General features: G+C 37.5%; 1 protein-coding gene across 4 annotated transcripts in view; it reads right to left on the bottom strand.

The window, feature by feature from the left end:
* Positions 1–24,219, bottom strand: part of PLA2R1 (phospholipase A2 receptor 1) — a 110,751-nt gene that overhangs the window by 28,732 nt on the left and 57,800 nt on the right. For all 4 annotated transcript variants that reach the window (XM_032636871.1, XM_032636870.1, XM_032636873.1 and 1 more), the window contains 6 exons: positions 12,969–13,171; positions 11,282–11,427; positions 7,663–7,747; positions 5,285–5,417; positions 4,675–4,710; positions 4,050–4,207 (listed from right to left, as the gene is read on the bottom strand). In XM_032636871.1, the coding sequence (XP_032492762.1) occupies positions 4,050–4,207; positions 4,675–4,710; positions 5,285–5,417; positions 7,663–7,747; positions 11,282–11,427; positions 12,969–13,171 (761 nt within the window). The remainder of the gene's footprint in view (positions 1–4,049; positions 4,208–4,674; positions 4,711–5,284; positions 5,418–7,662; positions 7,748–11,281; positions 11,428–12,968; positions 13,172–24,219) is intronic.

Raw genomic sequence — 24,219 nt, 5'->3', positions numbered from 1 at the left:
AATCCTCCACAGGGCACATCACAACCTGTTGTGATATGGAACAGAAACTCATAGGACAAGATAGAGACACCCAAAGTGAAAAATCCAATGTGAAAAATAGATGTTGTAAATTTCAGTTTAAGTATGAAACCGCAACAATAGAAGACATTAGTATTCTTTTGTATAAAAAATGTGATACAACCGTGTACCTCATAGTATCAATTATGTTTTGTTACAGAAAAGCAGTCATTATAGATAGCATCATATGGAAGAACACACCAAAAAGAAATAACCCACAGCAATAGCCAATATATTAATCTACTAAGCAGTATAAGGAAGAACAACCTGTCATCTCTTAAAATGTTTCCATAAAAATAGCAAAACCAAGTTATTTTAAGGATTTAAAACACCAGATTTTTGAGGATGACTAATAGATTTGATATATTTTTGTTAGAAATATTTTGAAATAAAATTTTAAAAGTAAGAGTAAATTGCAATTTTGAAATGCAAATATTGTACAACACAGCATAAAAATGTTAGTTCATGTCAAACAACGCCTAAAGTGCTCAAAAAACTAGTACTCAGAAATTCCCTCGCATCATGCCTTGTGGTCTTCTGTTAGTCAAAGAGGAAATTCTGACTCATCACTTTTCCAAGCTGGAAATATTCTGTTAAAAAAATTCTGCTTCAGATTTTTTAAAATGCATCCAGTTTTCTTTTTCAATAATTAGTTCTTCTACTCCCCAACTGAATGTTGTCTTTGTCTTTCACATTTCTGAGTTACTACTCTTCTTAGAGGAGCTATACAATACATATGTAACTTTAAAAATATTTAATTATTTAATTCTTATTCTTCCTGTAACTATAGGATGGGCATGCCACAAGAACGAGTGGTATGACCTCTACATATTTAGTTCCTCATCCAGGACTTCTGGACTGACTCATTCCAGCCAGATGTTCTTAGACATGGGATTTTTTAGTTAAGAAATGTAAATGGTCACCGTAAATACCACCGCTACCACCAACAAACATTGCCTAACTGCTATAAACTAAGCAGGAGGAAGAACTGCTTTCGAAATGTACAGCATTCTTTTTTCTAAGTCGATACCCTTCCCATTTGGCTTTCTTGCTCCATTCTTGGTCTGCACATTCCCTATGATGATTTTCTTCTGTGTTAGATCAGTCAGCCACTCACCCATAATACTGACAGGGCATTCTTTATTAATATGGTCATAGGTTTGGTAATAATGTTGCCATATAAGACACTACAAGGTTTGTCTGGTTTGAGATCACTAGATCTAGTCCTCAACTAGATCATGGCAATGGCTATGCCTTTTCAAATGTCTAAGCCTGTGGGTTTTACTCTTCCCTTCAATGGGAGATATTAACTCTGCCATTTCCACTGACTTCCCAACAACCAAAGACTGGGAGAGTGAATTAAGGGAAAGGTTAAGAGAGAAGACCTGCAGAGGTTCCTAAAAGAGCTAAGCTCTGCTGGAACGATCAAAGAAGCCCTTTACTGTGCATATCTGAGACATAGCTGACAGCCATCTTTTGGGGAGGGATTTTATTTTATTTTATTTATTAATTTTAAAAAGTTGAGGTATAGTTGTTTTACAATATTATATTAGTTTCAGCTATATAACATAGTGATTCAAAACTTTTATAGATTATACCCCATTTAAAGTTATTATAAAGTAATGGCTATATTTCCCTATGCTGTACAGTATATCCTTGTAGCTTATTTATTTTATACATAGTAGGTTATATCTCTTAATCCTCTACCCCTATCTTGTCCTCCTTTTCTCTCCCCACTGATAACCACTAGTTTGTTTTCTGTATCAGTGAGTTTGTTTCTGTTCCGTTATATTAATCATTTGTTTTGTTTTTTAGCTTCCACATATAAGTGATAACGTACAGTATTTATCTTTCTCTGTCTGACATTTCACGAAGCATGATACCCTCTAGGTCCATATACGTGTTGCAAATGGCAAAATTTCATTCTTTTTTATGACTGATATTCCATTGTATATATGTGCCACATCTTCTTTATCCATTCCTCTGTTGATGGGCATTTAGGTTGCTTCCATGTCCTGGCTACTGTAAATAGTGCTGCTATGAACATTGGGGTGCATGTATCTTTTCGAATTAGTGTTTTCATTTTTCTTTCAGATATATACCCAGGAGTGGAACTGCTGGATTTAGTTCTTTGAGGAACCTCCATACTATTTTCTGTAGAGGTTGCACCAACTTACTTTCCCACCAACAATGAGCAAGGGTTTCCTTTTTTTGGATGGATTTTAGAACTAGCATTTTAATGTAATGAATATGCTGTTCTGCTGCCTGCGGCCGTTTTTAAAAATGACCTTGTAAGTCAGATGACCTGAGATCACTTCCAAATTCCACTACTTAGCTGCTGTGTAACAAAGTTCCTTCACCTCTTTGGAGTCTTAGCTTCTTCATCTGTAAATTATGCTGACGATAGAACTTCCCACAGAGAGTTCTTAGAAAGATTAAATGCCATTAAATGTTAGTACTTAGCCGTGCTTGACACTCTTACAGTAAGTATTGGCCAAATATCAGCTCCTCTTGGGACGTGCACTTTGCATGTCCATGGATTCGTTTTTAGCCATTCACATGATCTCTTGTTATTGCTGCCAGGGGTGAGGAGTCTGCTGTCTAGCTAAAGAAACAAATGTATTTTCCGAGGTCATGATATGTAATTTGTTGATACTCAATATTACAGTTTTGGCTTGAGTGTTCCATTTGTAGGAGATGAAGAGAAGTAAAACAATGCATGAACCAATAATACCAGGGAACATCCAGTTCTCATGGTTGGTCTGCCACTGAGTCTCTGTAAGGCCGTGCAGTTGTCACCTAACTCCTCTGGTTCTTGACTTTTCCATCAAAATGCAGTAGTAGTCCCAACCTGCATGCACTTCACAGGCTGTATGTGTATCAAACAGAATTATAGAACCAGGAAAGCCCAATGAGGTGTGAGGGGAGACATTTCTCTTACAAGTCAAGGATGCTTTAATCCAGAGCTTCATTTTAACAGTCAACTTGCAAGCATAGGAAAAGATGATAGAGCAACCAAGGATTCCTGCAGAGCATGAACTAATGTTAAATTATGGGAAAAGAAAAAAGGCTCTTTCTTATCTTCAACAATTTCCTAGGGAAAATTGGGAATGAGGTTTTTCCTCCCTGGTGCCCCCTTGGTAATTTGTACATACTGCTCCCTTTTCCCTTATTACATCATGTTATTTCCAGCTTTTTAAAGACACTGACTGTATTTTATTTTTGTGTCCTTGACAAATACCACAATGTCTGAGACATACCTAATGCTCAATAAATGCTTGCTGAAGAAATACACTGAAAACCAACACTATTCCTTGGCAGTCTATTCATTGTTGAATGGATTTTGCATGCTGCTTTCTAACAAGCCTAGCTTCTCAAAGGATTTCTCTATCTGAAGTTGAAATGGAGAACCACTCCTTACCATTTTCTGCATAGAGTCTAAAAAAATATTGTACTCTTATAAGTCAAATTTGAAACATTAAAACAGCCATGCACCTCCCAGTACTCTTTCTCGCTCATTTGTGCTTTATTTTCCTCCATGGCATTTATCCATTTATCTTTTTCTAAAATATTATGTAATTCTATTTATTTATATTGATTACAGTCTTCCTTCCCAGACTAGACTAAAAACTCCAGGTGGGCAGGAATTTTGGTCTATTTTAATCACTGATAGAGCCTCAGCCCCTAGAAGAGTAGACTCAATAAATATGCATTGAATGATGGAATGAACCTCACAAAAACAATAAAATACTATTTACTCATCCTTTGTTGCTAAAAAAGCATGAGGAGAAGTGAAATGACTGACCAGCATCGTAAACCTGTGTTTCCAATATTTGCTCTAAATCTCTGTGACAGGAAGAAAAACAGTTCTTAAAAATCTAAGACTTTTAATGAAACAGATAAATGTCTGAAGTAATATAAAAACAAAATCCCTCAAGGACAGAAGAAGGAGTTAAGCTCTGAGTTTCTCATATTTAATCATATTTAAGTACCGCTCTTATTTTGCCGTGGATGAATTCTTGTTCACGTGCAGAATGAATAGTGAGAATATCACTGCGCAGCCAGCCACAGACAAACTCAAAGGAGGACCATTCCGTGGCAGAGGTATGAAAAAGGTACTCTGCATCCTGATAAAAGAGCCAGGGTGCATCTGAAAGAAAAATAAGCAACACAGGTGAGGCAACAATTATTGAGCAATGTAATACAGACTTAAACAGGGTATACTGTGATTGACCCCAAATGTGTAATTTGGTCACTCAGCATTAAGAAAATGTGTGTGTATACACCCACTCCCACACATAAATAAGTATACAATTTACTTATTTTCCTTGGTCTATTTCATATAAGAAACATTCACGTATATTCAAAAGTCTGGGATAGATACATATTTTTAAATCATGTGTCATGAAAATGGAGTTAAGCTATGATATGTCTTCAGTAATATTTAGTGACATTTATTAGTTTGATTATTTATTAATGATGGATTTGTTAATTTGAAAAAATTAGTTCTCAATTGACACAAGAAAAGAGAAACTCGATTGGAGCTACGTAATAACACAGTAATGCTACAAAACAGCACAGAATTAGAAATTCAAGAACTGCCAGGATAGTTCTTACCATACTGGTACCAGGGTGGAATCTTGGGTCTCACATCTGCAGAGTGAAAGCAAACCGGTTTGAGTGAACTTTACTTACAGGTGTACTATCTCTGAATTACTTCAGGTCTAAACACAATATTTTGGACTTTGCTTTTTAAAAGATCATTTAAGAACCAGGTGTTGTTTGGAAAGTGGTAAGTTCTCATACTTGAAGAGGAAGCTCAAGAGAGACCTCTGGTTAAAGAGAAAAGGATGTGAATACTTGTTGAGAGCCTACTGTGTGTCACACTGTGCCAGGTGCTTTCACTTACTCATTTGATAAGTAATTTTGTTTGCTTGTAATGTCACAGTGACATTTCTTCCAGGTTGTACTTGCAAAATACAGTATTCCACAACATAGGCAGTTATTTTCATTTCCTACTAAGTTAGTGTACTGCACTGGTGTCACCTTTTCTCATTCCCCCATGATACGTTATTTGCTAAAAGAGTACAATTTGGTTCATCACGAAGGCTGTTGGTACTGTGCTCCAGGGTGCTTAAATTTTAGACCTCTGTAACTGTTCACTTGGGAAAATGCTATAGATTATTAGAAAGCAAACAAATAGTAAAGATCTTATTAATATTTTTACCTCTTGGGATTTTGCATATCCATTCACGTTTGGAACCACAGTATGAGGGTAGCAACGTTTTATTCGCCTTATAAACAGCACAGTTTCTTGCATCTTCTCCAAAATAATTATTGTCTAAAAATGAAGAGACAACCTGCAGCAGATGAAGTTCATTATTCCTTAATAATGATCCCCCGCAAAAAGTTTCAAAAGATCAAAAAGGCATCCCTGTAAATAAATCACGATAGACTTCTGGAGGAAGTAGGTTATGATGCCAGTTAAAGGTGGTTCCACATTTGTGAAAAGCAAGCTAATCAAAGCTTTATCATTTTTTTCCTGAAGATGCCTTTTTTTTTCCCTTTCTTTAAGAGGCATTCTACTCTTTTCTCTGGAAGGAACAAGTCAGATGAACTTGCACTCTTTTCTCACTGGCAAGATTAGGCTAGCCCTGGGATCCTGGGTAAACTGTTTAGAGGCTCAAGGATCCTTCAGAATCGAGTCTCACCTTTGATGTAGATTCTTTTGCATAAATACTAGGCTTTTAGTCTCTAATCACTGACTTCTAAGTCAACCCTAGCTTTAATCAGGAAACTATCCAATGTTTTCCAGGAATGATCACGTAACGGGGTATTGACTAGAGATTCAACCTTCTCAATGATTTGATGACTACTTGAGAGAAGAGTGGATGGACCATGAGTAAAACTGAGGTACAAAATTTGAAAAAAAGAGGGTTTTGAAACAATTTATACTCCTCAAACATCTACACGGTCATGCAACACTTCATCTAACTTAAATATATATAAGCTCAGATTCAGAGAATGGCATGAGTTTGATATTTATTTTGTCCAGAGGGAAGTGGCAAGGGACTCAGTCCACTGCTTCATCGCTTAATCTCATTGATTCTGAACCAAATTGTCTATTCCTCTCCTATTACTGATGAGTTTTTGTTTGTTTTACTAAAACGCATTCTCAACCTCTATGTACCACATTTTATTCTCCAAGTGCCGTATTAATGTTAACCACCCAACTGTGCCATGTGGTGGCTGCCATTTATGGGGTAGGTCCACCCTGCTATGCCCCTTCCACTCTCTGGGCCTTGGTTTCTTCATCAGCAAAACAGTTGGGTGGGGCTGGGTGATCTCTAAGATCTCTTCCTGTTCTCTGGTCCTGATGCCCTTTTCAAAGAAGCAGTACTGGGGTAGAATCGTTATTTTTTTAAACTAGCACACTCTTACTATTTTTGTTCCCACTATAAGCATGTAGCTTTTCCGCAAACCCCTTCCTTGCTACAGATTTGAACACCATCTATGTAGCAGGCCTAGAGATAGATCCCTTTTCTCTATTGATCTTACTATTTCAAAGTTTGGCTGCCGCTGTTTTGCCACCGAGGAGACATTATGATATTGTGGCTTTGGAGGCAGACAACCTGTGTACAAATACTGTCTCTCATGTATTATTTTAGGCAAACTCTTTAATCATTTTAATACCCACTGTATTGAATCACCCTAAGGATGAAATGAGATCATGCAGGAGTGCACTCAGCATCGTAAACCTGTGTTTTCATAATTGTGGAATGCCATAATTCCACAATTATGTGTTCTGAGCACATAATTAGGGCTCAATGAACAGGAGCTGCATTAAATGCTCACTGCAGGCTGTTGCTAACCCCAGTTCACAGGTGAAACTGAATAACTTGATTTTGCATGTGCCTTCAGACGGATCTCATTTTAATCTGGGCTACTGCTACTCTTTTTTTCCCTATTATGAGGAAAATCTGAGAAATCCTCATTGCACCTGAAAAAAAAAAACCCAAAACGTAATTGTGAGTTCCCTCTTTCCTTCATAGAGGTTTTTTTACACATGAGGCTGAATGAAAAGCAAGTCTTTTTTTCCCCTTCCAAATAACTTGCTTTGTCTGGGAAGGAGGAGCTGTTTCTAAGGCTGGCATTTCTGTTCTTTTAGAGTGAGAGAAACTGAAAATGTTTCTTTTCACTGTGACACAGACAAGGGTCCCACACTCACACAATCGGGTGCTATGCAGCAGAGGTGTGTGTGGGGGGGGTGGTGCAAAGGAAGCCTGGTATTATTTTAGAGAGCAGTTGCTTCTCTGCTGGAGATTCTTCACATGGGAGATGGTTTGGGGGGCTTTTTCAGAGAATTTGATTCCTTTTTGGGATGAGATCTTATAGCTGGCTTTAGAACTATCTGGCTAGCAAAGGTTTCTCAAGACCTTGCTGAAATAACTCTTTTGGTACCAAGGTCTGGTGCGGTTTTTGATTTAGGTTTGGGTCATGGGGAAGATGGTCATTCTTTCCAGGTTCTCTTGGTTGGTTTACCAAGTGGTTCCAGGACCATCTGCTTTGAATTCATTTTCTTTTCTCTAGCTTGGAAAGACTTACAGGAGTTCCATCAGACCACTCCCAAGAGCCAGCATTCAGTGGGTTTCTTTTGTTAAATCCAATCCAGAACTGCCTTTCTTCTGTCCTATGAAGAGAGGAAACAAAAACTTGGATCTTCCCATTGAATTCGCAACATTATGTAAAATGTTCAAGAAATATTTTAAAGTATTTAGTTGTGTAGGGAACAGCTGATGCTACTGGCAAAACTGGTCAAGTCAGCAAGCATTTATTGTACATTTCCTGTAAGCAAAACCTGAGCTATAAAATGAACTGAGAGAAGATTAATCTCACTTCCCATTTCTCTTGGTTTGTATGGTGTGCTCATTGGTGATGGGCAGTTGGGGGAACAGTCAGCCCGTATTGAGAACGTGGCTTTCGCATGTTCATTAGGAATGGCAATATCTTTCAATTAAGACAAGAACACATGAAAGCAAGTTGGTAAGAACTTTTGGAATATCTTTTCCCTAGAGGACTATTTATTTGCTAATTTACTATACTATTTATACTACTTTACTTTTTTAATTTGTTGTTCTTTTGTCAAATGTTCATGTATTCTCTGAAGGTTAATCACCACCACCCCATTTAATAAAAGGTACACAGCAGATTTGTTTTTTTGGTTTTTTTTAAATGTCCCAATGTAAATAATTCCACAGCAAATCAGTCTGAGGCACCGTAGATTAACTTCAGCCGTCACCACTGGTTAGACTTGGTGAGAAGCCCCACAGAGAACCATCTTCCCTCCTATTAGGCTGAGGACGAATGCGTCAAACCAGAGAGCACTCAATAAATCAAGCAATAAAGCCTAATTATACAACGAATCATCTAAGATAATTTCTGAGAATAATTTTGAAGAATTAAAGATTTAAAAGGTTCAGAAGTCATGACAGATGCTTTATTTTCCTTGGTGCACAGAAGCAAGCCTGTTCTGAAGCATCCCCTTCTCAGATATTTGAGCTCCTTTGCCTGAACAATACAAATGAAAGTAAAATGTGACTAAAAAAGGTCAGAATCACTGAGGTGCATTGGTCACTGCCATGATAATAACTTACATTTAAGGTTGTGGGAAGGTGAGAATGCTGCCTTAAGGTTAAACCAGGCATGTTAATCTTAATGGCCAGGCTGAAAACTCACGTCACTCTCCCTGCCTTGAGAGCTTTTTATTCCTTTCCTCATTGAATTCAGAATTTTACATTTTCCCTGCTGTATATTGGCTCCTAAACGATGAACTGGTATTTATTTTCTCTTCATCATTTTCCTAAAAATTATGAAACTTTAATTAATATAATATGAATATAATAAAATAGAAAAGCAGCGCCATAAGAAGGAGAAGAAGCATGTATGCTAACTATGAGAATTGGTTTATTTGGTATAACTAAGCATGAGATTTGACTGAAGTCCCTGGCAGTCTGGACAAAAAGTAAAACATACGTTATATAGCTTTCGTGATTAAGTGCCGAAGATCAATAATTTGATAGATACTTGACACTAAATTCACTAAATTCTTGACATTCCAAGTGTGAGAATTTATATAAATACAAGTGTTATAATGAAATTTGATGTTACAGCAAACTTGGAAGCAGTTTTCATGTGTTTCATATAGCAAACCTCACAATATGCAAGTATGAAAGGATGTTTTGCAAGGGGCTGAAGTCATGAAGCCAAGTTACAACTTAGAACAGTGGAGACGATCACATCTCCCTTGGATCTGAGGCCCCACACCAGACTAGCAAACCAATCAACAAGGAAGCTTCTTGAACTTTTCTTCAGCCTCAGAGAATCTGACTCAGCGGCTCTGGCGTGAGACCAGAGGGCACTGTGTGAGAAAGTCTCCCAAGTGAGTGTGAGAATCAGCCAGATTTGGGAAGCATGGTCTCAGGCCAGCATTTCCTGCAGGGACTAGCAGTTCCATGGGATGTTGGTAAGTGGTCTCAAAAAAAAAAAAAGGGTTTTGCAGTCAAAGAAATTGCTTCCTTCTAGAAGCCTTTACAATGCTAAAGTATATGGCAAATTTCCAAGATCGTGCCTTGTTGTGCCAACATATTTGACCACAAAATCCCCCTATTTCCCCTGGAGTACTTCATGAGACACACACTGGGAGATATTCCCACCTTTGAGGTCATTTTTGTAGATGCTGGAGATGAATAATTTGATAGATGTTACATATTAACCTTCTTAGGGGAGGGTCCTAAAGGAAACTTGTGGGGAAGGCCAGGATTTTCCTCAAAAAGTAGTTCTGGATTTTCTCTGAGATTCAGGTAAGTGTTTCATTGAGACTTCAGATTTCCAGAGCTTGGAACAGAGTACCTGATATTGTATTTGTGTTACATATATATGGAGGCATGCCCCTGCCCCCAGACCACAACATCCTCAGGGGCAGGATTTTGTCTGTCATATCTATTGCATTCTCCAGACACCCATGCATATAATAGGGTCCCTTCCATAGAAGATATTCTCAAAATACATGCTAACCAACAAGAACATTCTAGAGAAAGAGGCCAAGGGATGAGAAGACTTGCTAAAAGAGAACATGATGGCTATTTTCAAATATTTGAAAATAGAGTAGACTTGATCTGGCTTACTAGAAAGTTGATCTTTGAAACTAGCCTCCAACGATGGAATGGGTTTTATCCCAAGTAAAGAGCACTTTGAAACTGAAAGGAATTATGTAGACCAGTGGTCCCCAGCATTTTGGCACCAGCAGTTGGTTTTGTGGAAGACAATTTTTCCACTGCCGGGGGTGGGGGCATTGGCGGGACGGTTCAGGCGGTAATGCCAGCAATGGGGAGCGGCAGGTGAAGCTTAGCTCACTCTTCCGCTCACTTCCTGCTGTGTGGCCCAGTTCCTAATACACTGCGGACCGGTATTGGTCTGCGGCCCGGAGGTTGGGGACCCCTGATGTAGACAGTAGATGACCACGGGAATGTAAGTAGAAGAAATTCCCGTATTGGGTCAGAGGTAGCACAAGACCTCCTATGTTTCTTCAAATTTAAATTTGATTGATTTTCTAACTTCGTTAAATTCAAGATTCTGTAAACTTGCAAAGCGGATGCAGACAAGTGAATGCCTGTTTCCTCAGAGGTAAAAATTAGAAGGTTGGATTGGAATTTTTTTTAAAAATTAGTGGGACTTTCTTTTTTTCAAACCAAATCTCACATGGACTCCTGTTATATACAAAACAACTAGAAGTGGAGTTGGCTGGACCTGCTGAGTCAGTGAGCAAGGAACCAGGAGCTCTGCCCACTTGGCCTCTCCTGCTCTGGGGGCTCAGGACCCTCCGGACCCTCAGACAGCACTTTGAAAACCACTGGGCTAGATAATTTCTGAACTTGGCAGAAAAGCTCTAAAATTCTGATTTGAGGTACACAGAAAAGATTTCAAATATCAAAACAATCGTCACTTTGTTCTTTGTTTTATGGAATGAGTAGTTGGTGTGATATAAATATAAAACTGTAAGTATGTATTTTTCTTTCACAACTAGTGTTTAGTTGGTTTTAGACTTAAATACTTGAGATTTTGAATATCCCAAATACCCCCGATATTTGGGATGCTCATGCCTAAGAAGCCATTACTGGGAGACACAATATGCGACTGAAAATTTTCAAAATTAACAAGTATTTACCGATTAAATTTTGAATGTAAAAGCTCATTCACAAAATTCTCTTCCTCGATATGGGCAAAGCTTGCAAGATGAGCTCCAAATTCTTCACAAAATTCTTCAGCTTCTCTCCATGTTCTTTTCATCAGAACTTTTTCACTATGAAATACCTGTGTAGTAAAAGGAAAAAAAGGTTGAATAAGGTGAGGCTGTTTAATTCTGGACAAGAAGATGACGATAATATAATTGTTGTCATTATTCTACTTTAAAAGCTTGACCGAGTAGGGAGAAATAACATTTATTGAACTAAAGGGTGTCTAGTTGTTGTAATACCATTATCTCATTTGATTCTCATGACAAAGTCATGCAGAGGATATGATAGGCTCAGTTTAACAGATGAGGACTCTTTTCCTCCTTGAGAACTCTTTTTTTCCCCCCTCCTAAATTTCCTGTGACTGGGCTATGCTTGTCTCTTAATAAAATGTTTGTCAAGAGATGAGGACAGTCAGGATAAGAGAGGTTACAAATTTCAGGTCACACAGCCACAAACTAGCAGAGCTAGGATTAGACCTAGTATTCCATAGCTGAATGAATCTGGCTAACCCAGGCAAAGAAATAAGAAATGAGACCTGGGACCTAGGGCGGGTATATTTCTAGGGTCTTTGGGTCTTAGCTGTGACTAAATTCTTTCCTGTTTCTCAGCTGTCCTCACAAGTAGCAGGAAGAAGTCAGTCAAATGGTGGGCATACTTTTGACTTTATTTAAGGTCAAGGGTGAGGAACTGAAGACCTGGAGCTTCAGATTCTGGCCTCTGCACCCTTCTCTTTTTTAACTGCCTGACACCATGCTGAGTCTCTAATGCCCGGCAGGCACCCTGCGGCCAGGCTTCACCAGGCTCTGATTTGCTGAGACCAGGATGAATAACCTTCCCAGTCCCATGGACCACAGCACAGCATTTCCATCTTTTAAATTATATGTCAGAACCCACCTCCGCTGGGAACCTTTTCTCGAATCACTTTAAATTCATAAGTCCTACTGCTATGCCCATCAAACACACCATATATTTGTTGACATATCAGGGTGATGTGTAGTAGAAAAAGCACTGGACTGGGAGTCCCAAGACCACAGTTTATTCCAACTCTGTCAATAAATAATTGTGATCTTGGGCAAATCACTTCATCTCACTTCATGCCGCAGTTTACTCATTTCTAAGGTTTAACTTATTGCTCTGTGTGGTCACTTCTGGGCCTATTATTCCATGAATTTAATGTAGGATTATACCTGTGTACATTTAAATTTAGTGTATTACAGGTGTTTCAGGCCATCTATGACACTGCAATATTTCTAGAGGTAGAGGCTGTCTCCGTTCTGCTCTTCATGTGCCCAGGTGCTAGAGAAGAACTTTCTCCCAGGATTTTGGAAATCTCTATTTGTACAATGAACCAAAGACAAAACAACCAAACAAAAACATCATATTTCAAAAATGTATTTCTGAGAAGAAGATTGTAGATACTGATTTAAATCTAGGATCTAAAGATGATTTGCAAAAAGACATTTCTAACATGCACACACATATATGTATATATCTATATCTGTATCTCTCTCTACATCTATATATCTCTATCTATATCTCACTCTATATCTATCTCTCTGTAAATCTGTATGAATAATGTTGGTCCCATTGAGAATGCCCACGTAACCTTCGTATTACCTTGAAGCAACTGGCCAGGCCAGGCTCTGACTCCCAATCGAAATAGCAGGAGGAAAAGGGCCATCTCTCTTCTTGCTCAGGTTTCTCCTGATTTTCCACTGGTTGCTTGCACAGGGACATTGCCTTAAAGTGTCTACAGTCCTTCACTTCCCAGCGACCGGGGGGACTCCTTCCTCGAATGACAACACAGCCACCACTGTAGCCTAAAAGCAGAAAACAACACTTTAATACCAGATGACTAGAACATTTTGTGCTTGGAAGACAGCTCATTAGAGTGTTGAATAATTGACATCTCATAATGAAGCATCCAGACAAGAACAATAAAGATGAAAAAGGATGTTTTATTGGCGTGATCGTCTCATTTCTCTTCATCTCTGGAGAAGAGAATAGTAGATGGCAAAGTGAGAGAAGAGAGAATATGAAGCCTAAAATTGGGGCATTTTGAGCTCAGATGGCAAATTATGGGAAATTAGGTGCTGTTCCAACTTGGGACTGAAATATCCCCCATATCTCATCAAATGCCGACGTCCCTCTACTTTGAATTATTGAGGTTTTTAACTGTGCAGAGGAAAATTTAACTCACCATTTATTGAATACCTACCCTGTACACTGTGCTTTGAAACCCTACTGTGAAAAATTAACAATGAAAAATGCATGGTGTTGATCCTCTGAGAAATAGATTCAACAGGGAAAAAATATATAAATGATGGAGTAAAGCAGACTGCAAGGAACACAACAGAAAACCAAACTGTACACCATGGAAGAGTGGAGAGAATGAGGTATATTCTAAATGGGGTGAAATTCTGGGGGCAGGGATGGGGCAGACATCAGGGAAAAGGGAAAGACCATTTAGTTATGGACAAATTCCATTTTATTCTTTTGCATATGTTTGAACATTTTGGAAGATGAAACATTTTTCCATAGAAGCAATTTCTATGTAAAGATTCTCAAGTTTGTCATCAAATGTATACAACTCATAAGACATCTAAAAAATGCACTTCAAATTTCAGTGACTAGTAGAAAACAATCCCATTCCAAAAATACAATAAAAATGGAGTAAAAATCAGCTGCTTTTTTCATCAATCCAGAGCAATCATTCAATTAACTAAATCAACATTCAACAACAACAACAACATAAAATTATGCATCTGTATCTATGTACCAGGCTAGGCTTTATATTACTAGCTGCTTGAGATAGAAGGACAAAAAACATTTAGTTTAGTGTGAGACACAAACAAATAAACGATTAATGGCAGCAAACATGATGGATTAAGTGCTATGTTAAAATTTCTGTGGAGAGACTTCAGAAGGAGTGATGGAGTCTCAGGATGTCAATAAAGGATTTGCAGGAAATGACATTTGAGCTGAAGTTTGAAAAGGAGAGAAAGGTTTTCAAGGGATGCTTTTAAAAAAGCAAGTGATTATAGATGAAGCATCTAAAGACTTGTGACGATTCTGGACCTAAAGGCACTTTAAAAAATGTAGTCACTTGGTACTAGATATTTGTCTTGCTTAATTTCCCTTCAGAAGTAATGGCTTCAATTTCTGTAGATACAGGGTAATTGACATTATCCTTGCCAGCCATGTTTTGGTTGTTTAATGCTGATAGAAAGACTAAAGAGAGAGATAATGAGGAGTGGAATGAGAAGGAAGAAGACAGAGGAACATGTAAAAAGATTTACATTCCTCCTGAAGGAATGGAAAAGAGTTTGTGAAGAAGGAGAAAGAATAATGAAGCTACAACACGAGTGTTTGTGTCTTCAACAACCCTGGTTGCACGCCCCGTGTTAGACACCTGCAGAAAGCTCACAGTCGTATGTGTGTGTGCACGCTGATGGTCAGAGACCCACGGAGATGAAAATGACCAGTGGTAAACAAGAAAACACGATTGTGTGACATGCAGAAGGAATGGAAGTCAACAGAGAGAGTTGGTCCACACAAAGGCCATCAGTTGGCTCCACTGGCCAGAAGAGCTAGTGTTCAAGGTGGAGTCTGGGGGGCCAAGCAGGGGAGAGAGTATAGCATGCCACTGCCCCTGCTGTGAATGGAGCACTGCAGGCCTGCTGAGTGTAATTGTGGAAAGCAGCTCACAATCTAGCTGAGTCATGAACAACAGAGGAGATGCTGCCTGCTCTGTGTAGTGAAATTGGAATGAAATTGAACAGTGGAAATCCATGTGGAATCCGAAAACTTAATATGTATATGGATGGAATTGCTCTAGCTGAAAGAGCAGGAAAAAACACACACTCCCACCCGACTCTTCCATCCTTCCTTCCCAGCAGCCTTTGACTTGGGGTCTGAACTCTGGGGTTCTAGTCCCAGCACAAATACTTAGTAACTTGAAGCTCAAGGTTCATAAATCACAAAAAGCCTTGTCTAAAACATAGGGGCAATAATTCCTTTTCTTCTTATGGATTTTCATGAAGATCTGATAAAATAATATATTAAAAAGCTCCCTGAAAGATACGAAGGGCTAAAACCATCACTAAGATGTTGCTTCTATTCTTATTTTGACTGTTTTCATTACAAAAGCTGGGATTTTGTGGCACGGGTTCTGCCTGCATGTTCAAAGAATTTTTAAAAAGCTCAAATCAGCACGTTTAAAATGCGATATACTTTTTTGTTGGTCTTGCATTTTGTCTTACTTTCCCACATCAGACAATGATTAAATAGCTTTGGTTTTAGACACTAGATATTCAACTCATCTTCATTAGTGAAGAAGATGTTTGTGAACTGCTCTGAAGATAAAAAGTGTGCAGTAGTGTTATTGGTATTCGAAAATGGTTAACTTAATGGAACATTTGACCTAAATTTTAGAGTCTCAGCCTCAAAGAAGCAGTAAAATGGTATAATAAAGGGAGACTGGGCTAAGGGAGATATAAACCAAATTTATAATTTTATGTTGTGGGGATGCTTGTATAGCCAAATAATAAGGGTAGGGTGTGGAAGAGAGCAGAGGTGTTTCTTCTCCCAGAGAAATTGTTCTCCAATTTGATTAACTCATTTCCCACTGGAAAAGAACAACTGTCATCCTATCCCTTAGCGGTGAATCTCACATTTGAACTGATTCTCCTCACCTGCCTTAGCCTCCCTCTATCCCCGCCTCTTTACCCTCTCCATCAAACACAAATGGGAACACTTTCAGTTAATTAAGAAATTCCAATTCACTAGTCCAGTCTCTTCAATTTGGTAAAGCTATCTAGCCTTATAGTAAATTGAACCAACCTGGGAAAGCCTCCATCTTTCACTTCTCTGGCCCTATACCTGAAAACAAACAAAATCTATTTGTGGCCTCAGGGCAGGAGGGAATCATAACTGGGCCTTTAGACAATTATTTTACTTGAGCCTGTCTACTCATTTCCCTTTCCCTGCAACAACTTTCACATCCTTAATCTCAGGCCCTCTGCCCCAGCCACCTTCCATCTCTCTCCTCTCCTTCTCCGTGGAGAAAAGTGAAGCTTTGGGTCAGGGAAGGTGAGCTTTCATGGAGTTCTGCTTATCTGCCTGATACCATGTTAGGCATTTTATATGGTCTTTTTCCTATTTAACTTCAAAACCTCTTTGAGGTGGATATTAGCATCTACAGTTCACTAATGGAAAAACCAAGGCGCAGAGGTGTAGTAACTTGCCTTAGGGCCATGTAGTTCTTGAGGGTTTGATCTGGAATTTGAAACCATATTTAAATGAGTCTACCATGAGGCAATGTCAAGGTACAGAGGAGGTGGACATTCAATAAATAGCTGTTGAATGAATGCTTGAATCTTCCCCTCTAATTATGCTTCTCCATTTCTATGGAGCTCCCTCTCTTTCCCCTGGTCATGCTTCTCTCCTTTGTGAGACCATAGCATTTCATTGAAGATCTACTACCACATTTTTAGTGTGTATGACAGTTACCTATATATTTATAAAAAGATATGGGAAATACCCAAAGGGTGCTCAGAAATGAGTCTGTTTGTCCTCATTTATGTGTTGGTTCATTTCAGTGCTCTGATGCGACCTAAAATGGATAACTATCTATCTGCTGGCTAGATAGGGTTCTCCTTTCCATGTGTAGGGGCAGTTTGAAGAAAACAGATCTGACTAAGCAATCCCATTTTCCTTGTCACTGAGAGAAGATTTCCACTGACTTGGGACAATTAGGGTAAATACTCTGGAGTTATCCCATGAGTGAAACATACCTTTTTCACAGTGCTATCTAGATCTAGAAACACAAACCTTTTGTTGCAGAGCCTGAGTTATGGATGGATGCAAAATTTTCTCTGTGAAATAACTGTGAAACTCTAATATAACTTGGAAAAGTATTTTTGAATGTCTTAAAGGATGGACTAACCTGTTTTCTTTCTCCATAGAGCAGCCTCCATTTATATTGAATCCTTAATCTAAGTACAAAGTGCATTTAGGTTTCTAATGCATTAGCTTCTCCCTAAATGAGAAAGGCCCTATTTGCCATCTTTCCCTTTAATCAGTGGCACTAGTTAGTATGGATCAAAACTGTTTTTCCTGTTTTACCTGAATGGTTACTTCTCTTAAATACCAAGTACCATAGTCTCTTTGTTTTTGTTTTAGTAAGGATAGCAGGAAATTATCTCTTTATAGAAATATCCCAGCTATGAAGCTATGAAGAAATCCCTAATGAATCCATGGATCTAGGCATCGATCATTGATGGCTTCTAACATTGCAAATAGTAAGAGAACTGGACATTATATGCCTCCATATAGAGCATACAACTATCTATGAAATGGCCTTTCCAAAAAAATAAGAGTCTGATTTAGATCAGGCCTCTGATTCCAACTTTTTAAAAATGTCATTTTAAAAATGTCAACTTTATGAAAAATAAAAAGAATAGAGTAACTTTCTTTTTATATTAAAGACTTCCATTTATTAGCACTGTGACACTCAGCGCAAAGAATACTCAAATGTTTGCTTTTTATACCAAAGGTAGTATATTGTTATTCTTCCAGCTCAACAAGCAGTATATACTCTTTGGTGAACTGTTACTTCCTAGAATAGCAGGCGGGCCTCTTCCAGAAGAGTAACACATTTTTAATGTGTTGTGGGGATACAGTAAAAAAACCTAGGGGCTTCCCTGGTGGCGCAGTGGTTGAGAGTCCACCTGCCGATGCAGGGGACACGGGTTCGTGCCTCGGTCCGTGAAGATCCCACATGCTGCGGAGCGGCTGGGCCCGTGAGCCATGGCCACTGGGCCTGCGCGTCCGGAGCCTGTGCTCCGCAATGGGAGAGACCACAACAGTGAGAGGCCCGCGTACCGCAAAAAAAAAAATAATAAAACCTAGACTGAAGGAAGCTCTACAGGACAAACACATTTGCATCAACAAATAAAAATATAAAAAAATGACAGTGGGCAAGGAAGAGGAAAACACAGATTAAAACAGACTTTAGGAGATATACCAACCAATTACAGTGCATGCACCTTTTCTTGATCTTGATTCAAATGAAGAACTCTAAAATCCATTATATAATAGTTATGAATCATTTAGAAATTTGAGCATTTAACTGAAGATTTATGATGCTATGGAATTATAGTTAATTACTTTTAGTTGTGATAACTGTATTATAGTCATGTTTCTAAAAAGGAGTCTTTATCTTTTAGAGATAATACTGAAATATTTATGGATGAAATGATATGATATCTGGGATTTTCTATGAAAAAATACGGGAAATGGGAGGAGTTGTTGGGAGTATAGACGAAACAAGATTGACCATGGGTTGATTATTGATGACACTGGGTGATGGGTATATATGGTGGTTCATTATGCTATTTGGTGAACATAATATAAGGTTGAAGAAATGGCAGGACTATGATTCCACCACAGATTGAATATTTTGATGATATGACATAAGGACAGAGTCTTCACTGAGTTTATAAAAAGCTGCGGGCTTCCTGTTCAGTGGTCAATTTATGTAGTCAGTCTGGGCTGGATTAAGGTTCTGACATGGGAACCAAGCTAATGGATTCTTTTGTGACAGGCAGGGGAAAAAAATGTCATTTAGGATGGTGTTTCTGCAAACTGCAATTTAAAAGAAGAAAGGAAACACAGGGGTTTTTATATTGCTATTTTCTTCAAAAAAAGTTTTGCATTTTCAGAGACAATTTACTCAATGTCAATCAGCCTGAGCAGCCAAACTGAGCATCACGGTATTATTTTTGCTTCAGGGAAAAGAGAAAAAGAGTAGTGCCACTCAAATAAATTACAGCAGAAACTTATGAATGACAAGGAGTTCTGCTTCAATTCCAAATTTTAGACATTCAAATATGCCCCAAGGAAGATAACATTAAAAACTAAGAATTTTGTCTACTCAAAATATATTAATTTATTTTGACAGGTATAGACACTCCTAACAAAATTACAAAGTATATTAGAAATGATACCTGGGTTTTTTTTCCAGTAATAATGTGACATGGAACTTTACTATTCTCTGCATTTTAATAACATTCATAAATTTGTAGAATGAGAAGGTTGTTTACTGAGTGAATTGTGATGTTTCTTGTTTAGAGCTATGCAGTCACCGGTTTATATACAAATTTCCTAAACCGATGGTTATACACAAAGAATCTAATTTGTCTTACTTCACCTTGCATGCATCCTTTAAAAGTATAGATTTTTAAAAAAAATAAATAAATAAACAATATATTTTAGAGCATTTTAGGTTCACAGAAAAATTTAGCAGAAGGTACAGACTTCCCTTATACCCTGTGCCCCACGTACCTTACTACTGACATCCCATACAAGAATGGTACATTTGTTAAAACCTATACTGACACATCATTATCACCCCAAGCCCATGGTTTACATTAGGGGCCGCTCTTGATGTTGTACATTCTATGGGTTTGGACAAATGTACAATGACATATATCCACCATTGTGGTATCATATAGAATGGTTTCACCGCCCTCCAAATCCTCTGTGCTCTGCCTATAAACTCCTCCCTCCCCCAGCCCCTGGAAACCACTAATCTTTTTACTGTCTCCATAGTTTTGCCTTTTCCAGAATGTCATATGGTTGGAATTACACAGTATGCAGCCTTTTCAGATTGGCTTCTTTCACTTAGTAATACACATTTAAGTTTCCTCCATGTCTTTTCATGACTTGATAGCTCATTTCTTTTTAGCGCTGAATAATATTCCATTGTCTGCATGTAACACAGTTTATTCACTCATCTACTAAAGGAAATCTTGATTGCTTGTAAGTTTTGGCAAGTATGAATAAAGCTTCTATAAAAAAATCCGTATGCATGTCTTTGTGTGGACATGTTTTCAATTCATTTGGGTAAACACCAAGGAGTGTAAGTGTTGGATTGTATGGTAAGAGTATGTTTACTTCTGTAAGCAAATGCCAACCTGTCATTGAAAGTGGCTATACCATTTTGCATTCCTGCCAGCAATGTATGAGCGCTCCTGTTGCTCCAAATCATTGCCAGTATTTGGTGTTGTCAGTGTTTTGGATTTTGGTCATTCTAATAAGTGTGTGGCAGTATCTCGTTGTTTTAATTTGCAATTTCCTAATGACATATGATGTTCGACATATTTTCATATGCTTACTTTTCATCTATATATCTTCTTTAAGATTTTTGTCCATTTTTAGATTGGGTATTTTGCTTACTTGTTGAGTTTTAAGAGTTCCTTGTATATTTTGTATAACAGTTCTTTATCAGATATGATTTTACAAATATTTTCTCCCATTCTGTGGCTTGTCTTCTCATTCTCTTGACATTATCTTTCTCAGAGCACAAGTTTTAATGAAATCTAGCTCATCAATTATTTATTTCATGGATTTTGCTTTCGGTGTTGTATCTAAAAAGTCATCACCATACCCAAGGTCATGTAGGTTTTCTATTATCTTTTCTTCTGGGAATGTCAAAGCTTTGTGTTTTACATTTAGGGCTATGATCCATTTTGAGTTAATTTTGTTAAGGGTGTAAACCCTGTGTCTAGTTTTTTTTTTTTTTTTTTTTTTTTGGCATGTGGATGTGCAATTGGCCATGCACCATTTGTCAAAAAGTTTTTTCTATTGTATTGTTTTTGCTTCTTTTTCAGTGATCAGCTGACTATTTTTGTGTCAGTCTATTTCTAGGCTCTTTATACTTTTTTATTGATTTATTTGTCTTTTTTTTTTTCTTGCCAAAACCATATTGTCTTAATTGCTGTAGATTTATAATAACTCTTGAAGTCAGGTGGCATCAATCCTCTGACTTTGTTCTTCTCCTTCAGTACTGAGTTGGTTATCCTGGGTCTTTTGCTTCTCATTATAAGCTTTAGAACCAGTTTGTCAATATCCACAAAATAATTTGCTGGTGTTTTGATTGGGATAGCATTGAGTCTATAGGTCAATTTGTGTAGAAGTGACATCTTGACAATACTGAGTCTACCTATGAACATGGAATCTCTCTCTCTTTATTTAGTTCTTCTTGATTTCTGCCATTAAAAGTTATAGTTTTCCTCTATAGATCTTATATATATTGTTAGATTTATATCTAAAAATTTCATTTTGAGGGGTGTTAATGTAATGTTTTTAATTTAAAGTTCCCCTTTTCATTGCTGGTATACAGAAAACAATTGACTTTTGAGCATTAATCTTGTATCCTGCAATCTTGCTATAATTGCTTATTAGTTCCAGGAATTGTTTTTGATTCTTTCTAATTTTCTACGTAAACAATCATGTCATCTGTGAACAAAGTTTTATTGTTTTCTTCCAATCTGTACCTTTTAATTGCTTTTCTTGTCTTATTGCATTAGCTAGGACTTCTAGTACAATGTTTAAAAGAGTGTTGAAAAGGAACATCCTTGCCTTGTTCCTGATCTTAGTGGGGAAGCTTCTAGTTTTTCTGGAAGTTTAGGAAGTTCCCCTCTATTCCTTGTTTGCTAACAGTTTTTAACATGAATGGGTGTTGAATTTTGTCAGATGCTTTTTTCTGTATCTATTGATACGATCATGTGATTTTGCTTTTTTAGCCTGTTGATGTCATGGATAACATTAATAAGTTTTCAAATGTTGAACCAGCCTTGCATACTTGGGGTAAATTCCACTTGACTGAGGTGTGTAACTCTCTTTATACATTGTTGGATTCAATTTGTTAATATTTTGTTAAAGATTTTTTGTGCCTATGTTCGTGAGAGATAGTGGTCTGTAGTTTTCTTTTCTTGTAATGTCCTTGTCTGACTTTGGTATTAGGGTAATGTTGCCCTCATAGAACGAGTTACAAAGTATCCCTCTGCTTCTAACTTCTGGAAAAAGTTGTAGAAAGCTGGTATAATTTCTTCCTTAAATGTTTGGTAGAATTCATTAGTTGAACCCATATGAGCCTGCTGCTTTCTGTTTTGGAAAGTTATTAATTACTGATTCAATTTCTTAATAGATGTAGGCTTATTCAGAGGGTCTATTTCTTCTTGTGTGAGTTTTGGTAGATTGTGTCTTTCAAAGAATTGGTCAATTTCACCTAGGTTGTCAAATTTATGGATATAGAGTTGCTCATAATATTCCTTTTTTATCCTTTTAATGACCATGGGATCTGTAGTGATGTCCCTTTTTTTCATTTATGATATTAGTAACTTGTGTCTCCTCTCTTTTTTCTTAGTGAGCCTGGCTAGAGGCTTATCAATTTCATTGATATTTTCAAAGAACCAGCTTTTAGTTTCATTGATTTTCTTTATTGATTTCCTGTCTTCAATTTCATTGATTTCTGCTCTAATTCTTATTGTTTCTTTTCTTCTACTTACATTGGATTTAATATGCTCTTCTTTTTCTAGTTTCCTAAGGTGGAAGCTTAGATTACTGATTTTAAATATTTCTTCTTTTCTATTATGTACATTCAGTGCTATAAATTTCCCTCTAAGCCCTGCTTTCTCTTCATCTCATAAATGTATTTTCATTTTCATTTAATTTAAAATATTAAAAAATTTTCTCTTGAGATTTCTTCTTTGACCGATGTGTTATTTAGAAGTGTACTGCTTAATCTCCAAGTGTTTTGGAATTTTCTCAGCTATCTTTCTGTTCTTTATTTCTATTTAGTTTCATGTGATCTGAGAGCAGACATTGTATGACTTGTTTTAAATTTGTTAAGTGTGTTTTACGGCCTAGAATGTAGTCTATCTCAGTGGATGTTCCACATAAGCTTGAGAAGAATGTGTAATCTGCTGTTGCTGTTGTTGGATGAAGTAGTCTACAGATGTCAACCATATCCAGTTGATTGATAGTGCTGTTGAGTTCAATTTTGTCCTTACTGATTTTCTGTCTGCTGGATCTGTCCATTTCTGTCATAGGGGTGTTAAGAGTCTCTAACTATAACAGTAGATTCATCTATTTCTCCTTGAAGTTCTATCAGTTTTTCCCTCATATATTTTGATACTCTGTTGTTAGGTACATGCACATTAAGGATTGTTATATCTTCTTTAGAGCTGACTTTTTTATCTTTATGTAATGTCCATTTTTATCCCTGGAAATTTTTCTTGTTCTGAAGTCTGCTCTGTGTCAAATTAATATAGCTATTCCTGCTTTCTTTTGATTAATGTTAACATGGATATCTTTCTCTATCCCTTTACTTTTAATCTATAGGTGGCTATATTTAAAGTGGGGTTTTTTTAGACAACATATACTTGGGTCTTATTTTTTGAACCACTCTAAAAATATCTTTTAATTGGTGTTTAGTTCTCTAATTATTGTTATATATGTGATATATGATAACAATTATTATAATATTATAATAATAGTTATCTTTCCTCAGGGAGGAGCTTGAGGCCTCTAACCCATTTCCTCTAGATACAAATTTAAAGATAACCTATTGCCTATTGTCTATTGGGGTAGCCCTGATTGAGATCCCCAGGCAAGAAAGGGACCAAGGGCTTCCCTGGCAGTGCAGTGGTTAAGAATCTGCCTGCCAATGCAGGGGACATGGGTTCGAGCCCTGGTCCGGGAAGATCCCACATGCCACAGAGCAACTAAGCCTGTGAACCACAACTACTGAACCTGTGCTCTAGAGCCCACAAGCCACAATGAAGAGTAGCCCCCACTTGCTGCAAGTAGAAAAATCCCATGCATAGCAGCAAATACCCAATGCAGCCAAAAATAAATAAATAATTTTATTTTTTTAAAAAAAGAAAGGGATCAAGGCATCCAAAAACGTTTCACACTGAGGTAAAGGTACGTTGGATCTAGGTTGGTGACCTAAGATTAACACAAGGGCCTAAAGCTTGGTCCACAGGGCCTGGTTTTAGTGTAGATTATGGCTGAAACC

The sequence above is a fragment of the Phocoena sinus genome, chromosome 7 (assembly GCF_008692025.1).
Source record: "Phocoena sinus isolate mPhoSin1 chromosome 7, mPhoSin1.pri, whole genome shotgun sequence".
Classification (NCBI taxonomy): Eukaryota; Metazoa; Chordata; class Mammalia; order Artiodactyla; family Phocoenidae; genus Phocoena; species Phocoena sinus.
Note: the sequence above shows the minus strand (reverse complement) of the source record. Positions and strands in the feature narration are given on the sequence as shown.